This window comes from Erpetoichthys calabaricus, chromosome 16 (genome assembly GCF_900747795.2).
Source record: "Erpetoichthys calabaricus chromosome 16, fErpCal1.3, whole genome shotgun sequence".
NCBI lineage: Eukaryota > Metazoa > Chordata > Cladistia > Polypteriformes > Polypteridae > Erpetoichthys > Erpetoichthys calabaricus.
The window spans coordinates 4,997,191-5,012,393 of NC_041409.2; the positions used below are offsets into that span (position 1 = coordinate 4,997,191).

Genomic DNA, 15,203 nt, shown 5'->3' on the forward strand with positions numbered 1-15,203 from the left:
ATGTTTATAGGATCCCTATTGTCAAGTTTATAGAGTTCAGTAAAATTCCTACTTGCAAGTATTAATCAACATGCAACACGTTGCCACTCTCCATTTGACAATGATTTAAAGGTTAGAACAAACATACACCAAAACTTCTGCCTTCCTTACCTGAGAAATTTCAGATCATAGATAAGAAGAAAATGGGTAAGCAATAGTCATTCAAAGCTTAATACCCATTATTACATAATATTATTATCCAAGGAAATAAATGAGCAAATAGCTTTTTATTATATGCATATAGAATGAATGCAAAGCATATGTACTGTAAGATTCAATGAAATTAGGGATTGCAGAGTTCTGGAGTCTATCCTGGAATCTCTGGGTGCCATCCAGTCTACTGTAGGGCACACTTGACTCACTCTGTTTCATACAGGATCTACTAAATAATCCAACCTGCATTCCATTTGGAAAGAAAACTAACAAACCACAAGAAAAACTTATACAGTACAGACAAGAGAAGAACATTCAAACTCCACTCAAAAAATAACTAGGATGGTACCTGAGCTTAAAGAGAACCTCAGCACCCTTTAGGCCAAAATGACATAAATCTGATACTTACATTGAAGCCAACGGTACCCCTCTTACAGCAAAGGCAGGCCAGCAGGAGCAAGACGAAGGAGAAGAGCCCAGAGCCCGAAATCAGGACGACCACATAGGGAGGTGGGGCCAAGGGTGAGGCGCGGGATTGGACCACCCCATCTGAGACCAAACAAAAGTGTACACAGTTAGATGATCAATGTTTCCTTTGAGGGTTCCCCTTCTCTCCCTCTTTCTCCATCAAAGAAGTTACTTGTCTTTCGTGGTTTCTAAAATCCATCCCCCTCTCTCTCACCACCACTACCACCACCCATCTTCTCTCAAACATTTTGCCACCAGACAAAAGCTTTCCTTACAAGCCATTGTCATAATAAAACTTCTGTTCTGTGAAGGAGAGAGAAAAGAGAGAGGGAAATAAGACAACAAGTGGTTATTGAAATATAAAAGGATTCTAGAGGGACAAGGTGTGGCTGGAAACACTGGCTGATCTACAGTAGAAACCTACAGTGCAGAAAGGGGTGAGAGGTGGGGGAATCAAGAAAATGCCATTATGTAACTATAGGCGCGAGCTAAAGGGATAAACAGTTAAGGAAAAAGGGTAGAGTATAGATCAGCTGATAAAGGAGGTAGGCTGCCCAGATTCTGGCTAAAGTCCAACGTCCAATGAAGTGTTGAGCAAATCTGGCCATTTGGAACAGTAGCCATGCTTGTGAGGCAAGAGATCTTAGGCAGTGAAACAAAAGAGGAAAGCTTTGAGAGAGCCAGCCACCAGAAGAAATCGGTCAGTTCAAGAGTTTCAGATGACATGCTTTTGGGAAAATCAAGTGGGTGGACGTAGGAAGGAAGTAAGAATCGAGTAAGGAAGAGCCATCGAGAATACAGAGGGGAGGCATTGTTTGGTTAGCAGTATACCTCAAGGTGGATCAGTCTAAAGGCAGTACCATCTGTGAAAAGACAAAGGCGAGTTAGGTTAAGTAGGAAACGTTTGGATTGTTTTTTTTATAAACCTGTCTGAAGGAGTACATTTACCCATAGAGCTCAACAAGGATAACAGAAACTGGCCAAGTGCCACTGATACTGAAACAAAAATAAGGCATTAAAAATGAAGAAATGCATGTAAGGCTGTGAGGGCTTGGTGGTACACAGAGGGGTATAGTCTAATAAATGAGGCTTAAGGCCCAGTTGACATTACAACACCTGCAGTCGAATTTCAGTTGAGGTAATGTTCATTTCAATAATTTACATTGGAGTCTTCAACTTGTTTTCTGTTTGAAGAGCAATGACTTGAATTTTATTCTTGGAGGGGATATGAACTGATATGGTGTTGCAGCACAAAAAATAATAATAATAATTCTTTGCATTTATATAGCGCTTTTCTCACTACTCAAAGCGCTCAGCAATTGCAGGTTAAGGACCTTGCTCAAGGGCCCAACAGAGCAGAGTCCCTATTGCCATTTATGGGATTCGAACCAGCAACCTTCCGATTGCCAGTGCAGATCACTAAAAAACATAAAAAAACTAAGCACAGTGGGGTCATTGCACACATACTGTATGAGCTGAGGCTAAATTCTCACATAGCAAAAACTGCTTAGGCCTGGTCGGAGCAGAACAGCTACCTAAACCTCCCCAAACGCGCACAAACTCCCTCATTCACTCATGTAAGAGTTGAATTTGAACCCTGGGCCAATGTGCACCTAGCATTTGTCTGACTCTCATATCCTTCTGAGATTATGCTTAAAAGCTGATGCTGTTATTTTATTATTCACTATGATAAACGTATTTCTTTTATTTTATATAACCCGTTAAGAGAAAATGTTATATTTATGGCATAACCATTCTTCTATAGTACTAAGGTTTCTGTTTTTTGTACCCAGCTGGATCATAAAAAATTAGGCCATTGTTCTCTTACTTTTTGGAAAACAGGGTGTACATGGAGAAACTCACACATCTTTTAAAATAAGAATAAAAATGACACATTTAAAATGTCATGTACATCCTAAGCAAAGAGGACTATCAATCAAATTGTGGTCATCTAAGGTATCAACATCTGCCATGTCCCGTTAGCAACTAGGTGTAACCAATGATGTTAAAAGTCTTCTGATTATGTAATGAATTCTTTTTTTGAATAGTGACCTAATCAATGAATTGTATAAATATAGCACAGAGGACACTTTTTTCTTTCTAACTAGGGGGCTTCATCCCCTGCTCGCTTCGCTCGCCAACCCCCCGGCCTGTGCTACGCACCAGCAAATTCACATCTCTGTCGCTCGTGTATGTGGATTTCACCAAACAAATCTTTTAATTCTTTAGAGTTATTTTGTTATTATGTTTGCACTATTACTACTGATCTTTTTAACTCTTTACTACCTTATCTTTATTCCTCTTGTTGCACTGAGCATGTATATGACAAAAGAAATTCCCTCAGGATAAATAAAGTTCTTATCTATCTATCTATTCTCGTGGGTATGCCTCTTCATTGGGAAGAAACACTACTTTTCCCTGATTGCAACACGAATTAGACGATCTACAAGTCTCCGACTTAAAGTTTAAATCCGAACAATATATTCGATCTCTCTTTGCTGTTCCATTATTTCACCGAGTAATAATTTCTGTTTGTTTGCGCTAATGCAATCTTTAATGACATTTTTTTGAGACTTTCGAATTTTTGTACTTTCATTATCTGTAACCTGCTCTACATGTGTACCGCTCCAACGTTTTTGAATTCTTTACGGCGTTCTACTTTGTCTTCTACTCTTTGTCTTTTATTTCCAGCCACGGGAGTGGTTAAATCTTTTGCTACAAAGTCTCGTCTCGCAGGACATGAAAGAATCTCTTTGAAAAAGTCACGACTCACCCCAGGCTAAAAAGTCTCGTCTCGTCCCAGGATTTTTTTATTATAATAAAGAGACATGTGGTTAACATGTAATACAGTTGTTACCTCTTGCGAGATTTAGATAAACATTAACGATTGACACTTTCTCCTGCCTGAGTTTTATTGCCTAAATCGGGGCATTCCCATGAGGGGTGTCTGTATTCATAATTTTCTTGCACACTCGTTCCCAAAAACTGTGGCAAAAAGCCGTATGAGTAGAAGAATCCGTCAGCCTTTGGCTTAAAAAACCGAGAAGCAGCACAAGAAGTTCTGAGGAGCACAAATGAGCACAAACGCCCAGAAGGAGTTACCTTAAACAACAAAGACACTTCAAGGCAAATTAAAGTCCCAAAAAACACAAATCCAGAAAGCAAAATCAAAAACAAGGCATAGGGGTCAAAATAATCACCAGGTATTTTGGATTATTTTGGTAGTTTGTATCATATTTTTACCATACCATTCCATGTTTTCATATGGGTGGTATTTTCTGCAAAAAAAAAAATTATAAAATGAAAATGTAATGTCGGGCGGCACGGTGGCGCAGTGGTAGCGCTGCTGCCTCGCAGTTAGGAGACCCGGGTTCACTTCCCGTATCCTCTCCCTGCGCGGAGTTTGCAAGTTTGCATGTTCTCCCCGTGTCTGCGTGGGTTTCCTCCCACAGTCCAAAGACATGCAGGTTAGGTGGATTGGCGATTCTAAATTGGCCCTAGTGTGTTGTGGGTGTGTTTGTGTGTGTCCTGCGGTGGGTTGACACCCTGCCCAGGATTGTTTCCTGCCTTGTGCCCTGTGTTGGCTGGGATTGGCTCCAGCAGACCCCCATGACCCTGTGTTTGGATTCAGCGGGTTAGAAAATGGATGGATGGATGGAAATGTAATCTCTCTTTTGCCATTTATTTTTCAAGGTTTTTGTGCAAGGATGCTGCAAAAAAATTAAAAATAAAATGAAATAACACCATTTGCAATTTTAACTTTCAGCTTGAATAATAATGAAGCTGCATAAATGAAAAGTAAGGTTCTCCTACATAAAAAAGTCTTATTTGCTCATTACAAACTTTGGCCAATAATGCACTGCCTTGTCTTCTTGAGCTCATTGCTATTGATGACGTGGATCCCCTGCTGAGTCCTCAACCAAACTCAGCTGTTTTGATGGACACCCAAGTAACCACAGCAGCCATTCGTTGCTACATAATGAATGTACCTGTATGCATTTTTGTTTTGTTGTGTCTTTACAGACTTGCAATGTGGAGCAAACAAGAATCACACATAAGTGTAGGCAAAACTGGTCATTTGTGCACTCCTGTTTACACCATGAGCAAGTGAGGCATTCTGGTAGTGGTGGACTTAATCCATCTACAAGGCTGAAAGCCAGAGAACCAAGCAGAGAAAGTGCAAACTACACACAGTAAAATTTCAAATATGTGATTTATACTGTGGATGCTGGCTCGTGAGGGTGTAGTGCTAACCACTGCACCACCATACCACCCAGTAGGTACTGTTTGTCATCTCAGAAGCTGCAATTAATTGATCGATGTGTTGTAATGTCCAGGTTTGGCCATGATTACTGTCTTCTTCATAATGGTTTTATTACCCTCTTCAAGTTACTTATTTAAAAATTCACTTTCATCCTTAAACATGGTTTACATTTTGATTTCAAGTGTCACTCACTGATGTTGTCCTTGGCTGCCTCACTGGTTGCAGCAGTTGGTAGAGACCCCGCCAACTTTACTAAGCGCGCACAATATGTGCACTCATCTGTGTGTGTGAATTTCTTACTTCAGAAGAAAACACAATTTTCAGAAAAATGTCTTCAGACCATTTGGCATCAGTTTTGTCTCTCTTTTTGTAGCTGAAGGATGGAAACTGCTGCTTTGTTCACTGACCCTGCTGGGATACAGATAATGGTTTTGTCTAGCATTTTAACCACTTATACACTAAGGGGTTTTCGGTAATGCAGCACCTAAATTGCATACCAAACAAATAAACTGCTATTACTCTCTTCATGAAAATAAAGGAGCTGCAATTGGAGAAGACTAGCAAGTACAATTTCAAATTTTGAAAAGAAAGCATTTATTTACACCAATATCAACGAATAAAACACAAAAAAATGGTGCTTTAGGAAATGCTCTTCAAAAAACTGGAATTTACAGTACATAACCAAGACATTTTATGATGCACAACCCTGGATTCAAGTTTAGTTTGTGCTCCAGTCAGTCAGCTGTCACTGTACCAAGTTTACATGTCATATCCCATAGCACTGCAAAGTTACACTATATGACATTTAGTCTCTTGCACCTAAACAGTCCTCTCAAAACAAGTATTGCAGTTATATATTTGTTATAAAAAATATTAAAAATATATACACACACTATCACTATGAAGCAACAAGTAAACAATTTATAACTACTAGGGGGCTCTGCCCCCTGCTTGCTTCGCTCGCCATCCCCCGGGGGTCGCTACGTGCTAGCCACTTGACGGCTCTGCCGCACGTGTTGGGGAAGCGGATGTACAAGTTAAACAGTGTGACAGATTAAGGTCTCCGTGACCCCTTGAACCCTCAGACTACATGTCAGACACCAGGTAAAAGTCCAAATATTATATTTATTAGGACAAAACATGCACAAAGCACCCTCTTCTCCACAATCTTCAAATAAACACAATAAACAATCAATAAATCAATAACCAATCCTCCACTCCCAGACGCGTTGCCACCCTTCCACCCAGCTCAGCTTACTCATCTGGGGTTTCCCAGAGTCCTTTATAGTCCCTGACCCAGAAGTGTTTCGCCCTCTCTGTCCACGTGACTCGGAATACTTCCAGGTCATATAAAAACTCCACTTCATCCCGGAAGCACGCCATTCTGTTCAGTCATGTGTTCATGACGCACTTCCGGGTTATAGGGCACGTAGCCCTCTATGAGCCTCCCTCCAGCGGCTCCTAGTGGTCCCCATGGTATCCAGCAAGGCTGTTTATAAAAACTACAATGTCCATATGGCCCTGCTGGAATTTGGGGCACTTCCATGTTGTTGGGAGAGCTCCATCTAGCGGCTTGGAGGTGTGGACCGGAATATTTGGCCGGCCATCCCTCACAACAGATTGTTATTTTCATGGGTATTGTTACATATGCATAAAGGACCTCACTATTTTACATTACAGTGAATAATTAACCATAGTAAAAAATAGTAAAACATAATAAATTGGAAGAAAATTATGTTTCATGTTGCGTTAGAAGGTATTCGTTGCATTATACATTTTCGTACTGTTTGGCTTTGAAATTAACACGCAAATATTTTTTAAACTTACACTTTTACTATAAATCTTCAGTTAAAACAATTTTTTGAATTAACTTTTCGTCAATATCCCATTGAATTTTGATTACGTGTTTGGACTTACATCGTGACAACGCAATGTATAATTGCCCATGAGTGAATATCGTTTCTTTTTCTCTAATAAATAAACTGACTTTTTCAAATGTTTGTCCCTGTGATTTGTGTAATGTTTGTTACACAGCAAAAGCTATTGTATCGAGAAACTGTAAATGTTTTAATATGAATGGTGTATCAAGATCTCCTTTGGTGTCTAATGTTATCCGTGGAAGATGTACTACATTACCTTTCTTGTCGCCTGTTAAAATTTTACATGTAATTGCCATGTAACTGATCGCTAATTTTCACATTAATTCGTTTGACTTCATCATTTCTCAGTGCTAGGATTGCCCATGTATTCATTTCTTCTGTTGATAACCCTTCAAGATGAAATTCATCAATAAGATTTGGACATATTAAGTCTTCTTTTATTGGAAGCTTAAAGTGAGTAAAACGTAAAAATTTTTAAGAGTTGAGAACGCAGGACTGCGGTGGGTTGGCACCCTGCCTGGGATTGGTTCCTACCTTGTGCCCTGTGTTGGCTGGGATTGGCTCCAGCAGACCCCCGTGACCCTGTGTTCGGATTCAGCGGGTTGGAAAATGGATGGAGTGCAGGAAGTGTGTCTGACAAAAGCATTCACAAGAATGAGAGGTGAGAGGACCATGGGCATGATTGAAAATGGTTGAGAGGAGGGCGGGACTTGAAAAAATCTCTTGGCAATAGTCTCGTCTCAAAATTTTCTTTTATAATAGAGAGGTATACATTGTCACACACATGCGCATTGGAGGCAGCTAAAAGACTCAAAAACCCCAGAGGATGGCAGAGTGCACTAATCCTTGTTCTTTCCCATTAGCAGACCGATCACAGGAAATTCTGCTTGGGCCCAATGGCGTCACTTCCGGTTCCTGCCTGATGACATAATTTCCCATCTACCTTACATATTAAGCGTCATGTTTCCCTGTTCTTGCTGTTCTTTGTTATCGACTGATCTATATCAATTTGAAGCACATCTTTGCTACATTTTTGGCTGCCCCCAAACCTCTTTCCATGTTGTGTGGATCATTTACAACATATAATAATGTGCTCATTCAGACCTTTACTTTCAAAATTATTTCTCATACTAATACTTGAAACAATTTCTGTTTACCACTATGTACACTAAATTGGGTATTTTGTGCTGCAATTCACCCATCTTCTCTTGAGTCCTTTTGTAGTTGGCCCTGCAAATGTATGTTTTTTTTTTGTTTTGTGTGTTGCTGTTTTTCCTTGCATTTCACTTCTGGAATAAACAAAGTACACGGTACATTTTCATACCAGCGTCTTCCAGTGCTGGGTTACTGGGGTGAAGACAATGTCTTTTCTGGTAGCCCAAGGCACAGGGCAGGAACAGGCAGCTCTGAGCATAGAGCTAGTCATGAACCACGTTTTCATAAACCTCCTTAATGGCGCATTTTGAAATTATGAAACAAAAAACCAGTAACGGAAACACATGAATTTTGAAAAAACTCTCAAAATTCGCAAAAAAGTTTGTGTTCGCTTGAGGTGGTTTTTCAGGCGATTCAACAAAGCAATAATTCACATAACTGAAATGTAAAAACACTTTTTTTCGCATTTAGGTCACATGACATGAAATACATTTTCAAATCCTTGTGCAGATGTGATGTGGTGAATATACTGTAGGAGCATCGTGAGCACTACAGGATGTCCCAGCACAAACGTCCCTGATTATTAATCTGTTGTCAACTACTGACTGCAGAACAATAGCTGTCCAGCCTTTCCTGTTAACATAATCCCGATATCTGTCACTTGATGCACGAATAGGGATATGTGAGCCATCGATTACACCATACACCTGAGGTATTTTCTGTGCCGCGTAATTGCGCTGCAAAATTTCTTCCACATCCAGTAAAGTTAGGCACTTAGTTTGGAGAATATGGTGTCACAGTAGGGGGCGCTAGAGCTCCCTTGAACCCTCAGATACCACTCCAAACACCAGGTAATACTCCAATTATTATTTATTTTATGATAATAATGTGCACAAAACACCCTCCACTCCACACTACACATACAATACACAATAATCAATAATCAATACACTAATCCTCCTCTCCCAGACGTGTTGCCACCCTTCCACCCAGCTCAGCTCACTGTTTGGGATTTCCCATGGTCCTTTTATAGTCCATGACCCGGAAGTGTTTGTCCCTCAGTCCATGTGACTTTCTATCACTTCCAGGTCAGGCAAAACTTCTCCTTTTCTTCACCCTTCTCTTTTTCTTCAGTATATCATTTCTTCCGCTTCCGTGAGTTGGAAATACTTCCGGGCTATATGAAAAATATAAATCTCTGGGCCTCCCTGCAGCGATTCCTGGCGGCCCCGACGTTATCCAGCAGGGCTGTGTATTAAAACTCCATAGTTCATGATGCCCTGCTGGAATTCGGGGCATCTCCACGTTGCAAGGAGGACTCCATCTAGTGGCCTGGGGGTATTGGCCGGGATGAATGGCCGGCCATATCTCACAATGGCCTGACACATCCCATATACACACCAGTTTTACTCATATAAAAATTCTCGACAACAACCCCTTACTGCGCACAGGTAGCCAGTTTATAAAGCATGATGGCTATGTGTTTCTTGGTCAGGAAAGCCTCCATCATTTATGCTACAGCGGGGAATACCAGAGGCTTATTGCACAGCATAATTTTTTAAATATTGAGATGCCAAGCCTAAAAATTTGTACCCACTGTTCCTCAGTAAAATCACTGCAGATGATTTCAAAGAAATCCTAATAGGTGGCCTCTGCCAAGTATCGGGAATTTGCCTTCCCTTTATTGTATTCACTCGATGTTGTCGCCTCCGATTAAAAACGAACACAGCAATTGTAGACACAATTGAAACAACAGAATCAACACCCATTTTCAATATTAGTTGATGAAACAAACTATTTTCATAAAATCACTCAATGGAAACACAGAGAACTGGCATTTGTGTTTTGTCAACATTTCAAAAGTGTCACTTCTATGGTGCACGTAACCAAAATGGAAATGCAGTGATACTGTAGAGAAACATACATCTAAACCAGCGATTCTCAGCCATTTCTCAGCCGCAGGTGGTCATCACTGGCTCACAAGTATAGTAGACTTTTTCACTCTATACTCTGCCAACTACACACTTCTTCTCCCCAATGTCACCGAAGGGATCATATCTAATCGCACTCCCTTCAACCTCCCTGACTGTCCAGGCACTGTTTGATTTATTTTCTTCCTTCCTCTGGATGGTGTTGGTAGGGGAGCCGGGGGCGGTGGTGAAGCAAGCATAATTAGAAGAAACATTGCCTGTACTCTGTGCTGAAACTGAAAGAGCACTGCTCAGAAAGCTAACATAGGGAGAAACTGCAGTAGACAGCCTCCGGTTGTGCTAATTGAACCCATGGTGCCAGAGCTGTAAAACTGCACTTAGTTACACTTCAAAGTCATAGTAAGCAGCACTTACAAATCAAACGTAGCCTCAAGTCCTTCATCAAACATGTTATTCTCAGTAAAGTCAAAACTTTGCTCAGTCTCTAACTCAAGCTTTGTGATTAACAATGTGGAATAGTACGTAAAGACAAGCCGTTACATATGCACTATATTTAGGCACAGCAGTGATGTGTACTACAAATGACCAATCATGGACAGCTATACATTATCATAATGCTCAGAACCTCAGCTGCCCAATGGTAATGAGCCTTTCACTGTATGCAGCTCGACGTAGATGGGATATTTGATAAAAGTAGATTAACTCAGCTGTGACACGCTGCTTGCTTCAGAGCATACATGTGCAAATTGTTTATATTAACTCTTTCAGGCTGGATGTCGACTTTTGTCAAACTTCAGGGGTAAAGGATGCTACTCAGTTGTAAATGGTGACGGAACTGTTATGTTTTAGTTTGACTCTCTTTGCTAGAAGGAAAGTTAGATTCATTGATTTGACCTCGCCTTCCTGCACGTGTTTGAGTCAAGAAGAGCAAACAATCGATATCTGACAAGAGACCAAAGCAATTACGCAAAACAAAATACTCCTGCGTGTTATCACTGAATGGGACTTTGACTTGTTGGAGTCCGGTTTTGATGCAAGTGATCTGGAGACGGAGATCGAAAACAAAATTGATGCACTGCCATCAGCTGATCGGTCCCCAGCTGATCGTAGTGCAGAACGTGTAGCTGATGTGCGTACGGCAATGTTTGCCTGGGAGGACTGATACGATGACAAGAGGTACAAACCAGGTAGTGTTGCACTACGACTGCCCGCTGCCACCCACCCAGTACACAAAGACAGCCAGGTAGCCAGCCCATCATGCATTCCTGTTGGCCATCGAGAGACGGTGAATGGGTGCCGACAACAGCCACAGACGTTTTATGTTTATGTATGTTTGAAACCATTGCTTTGTGTGTTTTTAGGCCCCCAAAGAGTTAAAAAAATGAACGAGAGCAGATAACATGGAATTTATTAATTATTTATTTGAAAGAAGATACACTTTGGTATGTAAAAATACCATTATTGCTTTTGATTGACTTGTGGGTTTATTGTAATGCACACAAACAACTTTGAAACATGGCAGTGTCATCCAAATCAGTAGCCAGCCTTTCCTTTAAATGTGTCATGCTGCACGCTCAAAGCTTTTTCACAACTGTCAGGCAAATTGCATTGATGACCTTCAGTGAAGACAAGTCCACGTTAATATGTTTCAGAGGCTGTGTTTTGTTATAATGGCCGCCGAAAGTGTTTTACTGTACTGCTGCAGTGTGTATACTGTATTCATTTCAACCTTACTATATTAAAACCAGCCATCTAATTTTAACTGAAAAATGAATTGAGACTGTGAATTGTATTGCTGTTTTGTGTAGAATATATCATTATATCAATCAGATTGGCCTATTTTTCTCTCATCTTTTTCACTGTGGGCAGCAGGAATGTTTTATAGAAGAAAATGAAGCTACATTTGGTGTCCCTCAGGGATCAGTGTTGCTGCTTTTTTAATACTCATAAATGACTTGAATATAAATTTAAATAAGAAGTAAACACACATCAGAAGTAAAAAAAAATATGAGATGGATTTCAGAGTCACGGTAGATCATCACAATCTACAATGCCTATGAAAATCATTCACCTACCTTGGAAGTTGGCACATGTTATTGTTATACAACATTGAATCACAATGGATTTAATATGGCTTATTTAACACTGATCAACAGAAAACATACTCTTTGGTGTCAAAGTGAAAGTAGATCTCTGCAATGTTGTCTAAATTAATTACAAATATAACACACAAAATAACTGATCGTTATAAGTATTCAACCCCTTCAAGTCAGTGTTTAGTAGCTGTTCCTTTGGCAGCCATGACAGCTTTCAGTCTGTGTGCACAGGTCTGTCTCTATCAGCTCAGCACATCCTGGCAACTGCTACCAGTTTTCCCCCCAAACTGTTCAAGGTCTTGCAGGTTTCATAGGGATCAGGAGTGAACAGCTTTTCTCAAGCACTTTACATCGAGTGTACAGAAACCATTAAGAGAACTAACGGAATGTTAGATTACACACCATGATGTGTAGAATTCTAGGCAAGGGGCATTATGGCTAAGCTTTATAACGCACTAGTGAGGCCTCCTTATGTACAGTTTTATTCTCTGGGCTGCAAAATATATGTATATACAGGTGCTGGTCATAAAATTAGAATATCATGACAAAGTTGATTTATTTCAGTAATTCCATTCAAAAAGTGAAACTTGTATATTAGATTCATTCATTACACACAGACTGATGTATTTCAAATGTTTATTTCTTTTAATGTTGATGATTATAACTGACAACTAATGAAAGTCCCAAATTCAGTATCTCGGAAAATTAGAATATTGTGAAAAGGTTCAATATTGAAGACACCTGGTGCCACACACTAATCAACTAATTAACTCAAAACACCTGCAAAAGCCTTTAAATGGTCTCTCAGTCGAGTTCTGTAGGATACACAATCATGGGCAAGACTGCTGACTTGACAGTTGTCCAAAAGACGACCATTGACACCTTGCACAAGGAGGGCAAGAAACAAAAGGTCATTGCTAAAGAGGCTGGCTGTTCACAGAGCTCTGTGTCCAAGCACATTAATAGAGAGGCGAAGGGAAGGACAAGATGTGGTAGAAAAAAGTGGACAAGCAATAGGGATAACCGCACCCTGGAGAGGATTGTGAAACAAAACCCATTCAAAAATGTGGGGGAGATTCACAAAGAGTGGACTGCAGCTGGAGTCAGTGCTTCAAGAACCACCAGGCACAGACGTATGCAAGACATGGGTTTCAGCTGTCGCATTCCTTGTGTCAAGCCACTCTTAAACAAGAGACAGCGTCAGAAGCGTCTCACCTGGGCTAAAGACAAAAAGGACTGGACTGCTGCTTTCTGATGAAAGTGAATTTTGCATTTCCTTTGGAAATCAAGGTCCCAGAGTCTGGAGGAAGAGAGGAGAGGCACAGAATCCATGTTGAGTGAAGTCCAGTGTAAAGTTTCCACAGTCAGTGATGGTTTGGGGTGCCATGTCATCTGCTGGTGTTGGTTCATTGTGTTTTCTGAGGTCCAAGGTCAACGCAGCCGTCTACTAGGAAGTTTTAGAGCACTTCATGCTTCCTGCTGCTGACGAACTTTATGGAGATGCAGATTTCATTTTCCAACAGGACCTGGCACCTGCACACAGTGCCAAAGCTACCAGTACCTGGTTTAAGGACCATGGTATCCCTGTTCTTGATTGGCTAGCAAACTCGCCTGAACTTAACCCCATAGAAGAGGAAGATGCAATACGCCAGACCCAACAATTCAGAAGAGCTGAAGGCCACTATCAGAGCAACATGGGCTCTCATAACACCTGAGCAGTGCCACAGACTGATCGACTCCATGCCACGCCGCATTGCTGCAGTAATCCAGGCCAAAGGAGCCCCAACTAAATATTGAGTGCTGTACATGCTCATACTTTTCATGTTCATACCTTTCAGTTGGCCAACATTTCTAAAAATCCTTTTTTTGCATTGGTCTTAATTGATATTCTAATTTCCCGAGATACTGAATTTGGGACTTTCATTAGTTTTCAGTTATAATCATCAACATTAAAAGAAATAAACATTTGAAATACATCAGTCTGTGTGTAATGAATGAATCTAATATATAAATTTCACTTTTTGAATGGAATTACTGAAATAAATCAACTTTGTCATGATATTCTAATTTTATGACCAGCACCTGTACACTACAGAAAGCTCAGAAAGGAGTGACTATGCTAATTCAGGGAACAGAGGTATGAGCTATAAGGACAGTATACGCAAACAGAGCTTAAGAGGTGACATGAGCAAAGTGGGGACAGTGTGGTGGCACAGTGATAGCGCTGCTGCCTTGCCATGAGGAGAGCAGGGTTTCACATCTTGGGTCCTGACTGCATGGAGTTTGCATGTTCTTCCCATGTCCCCCAAATGTTTTCTTCAGGTGCTCAGGTTTCCTCCCACAGTCCAAAGACATTCAAGTTAAGTGGATTGGCATTGTTAAATTGCCCCGTGTGTGTTCACCCTGTGATAGAATGGTGCCCTGTCCAGGAATTGTTTCTGGCTTGCAGAGTACAGTGAATGCAAGCCATTTCTTTCTCAGTAAGGATACAAGAACAAGGTTAAGTTATCCGGTGATACCAAGTTGATTCTAAATGAAACTAGTTATGTGCTGAGACAGACTGGGGCCCTGTCCGGAGTTTGGATCCTTCCTTGCATCGATGTTGCCACTCAATTAACTGGGTATGAGTGTTTTATGTTATGTTAAACTAGCAAGTCAAATTCAAGTTGGGGAGCATGCACTGGTACAATGCAATGGCGCACCCACTACATGTCAAAACAGCTTGGCAACCCACCAGGCAGACACACGGTCCAGTCCTACCCTCCGGAAATGACCCTCTATATGCCGCAGCCAGGTGTTACGTGGGCGACCCCTTGCCCTGTTCCAGCCACTCTGGTCCCCAACAATGAGGATCTTATGAGCCGGATCACCCTCGAGGAAACGCACCACATGGCCGCAGTTCTGTTAGTGATGCTCCCTCACAATGCAGGTAATGTGCCTCATTCGGAACTCCATGAGCAACTGCTCATTCGACACAAAGTCAAACCAAAGGTACCCAAGGATTTTCCGGAGAGACAGAGTACGAAAGGAGTCCAGTCTTCATCTCAGGTCACTGAATAGCGTCCATGTCTCACAACCATATAGTAAGACAGGAAGTTAAACTAGCCAAACAAATTTTTTTGTAATTAGAAATCTCTTATGACCTGCCCGCTTTGTTTTCTTCTTTATTTGTTCTGTATCTTAATGAAACTTTATCTCTATTTTCTATACATTTTTC

General features: G+C 40.9%; 1 protein-coding gene across 1 annotated transcript in view; it reads right to left on the minus strand.

Annotated features, from left to right (window-relative positions):
* Nucleotides 1-15,203, minus strand: part of LOC114666835 (uncharacterized) — a 117,028-nt gene that overhangs the window by 39,467 nt on the left and 62,358 nt on the right. The window contains exon 2 of the mRNA XM_051920134.1: nucleotides 602-741. Coding sequence (XP_051776094.1) covers nucleotides 602-741 — 140 coding nt within the window. The remainder of the gene's footprint in view (nucleotides 1-601; nucleotides 742-15,203) is intronic.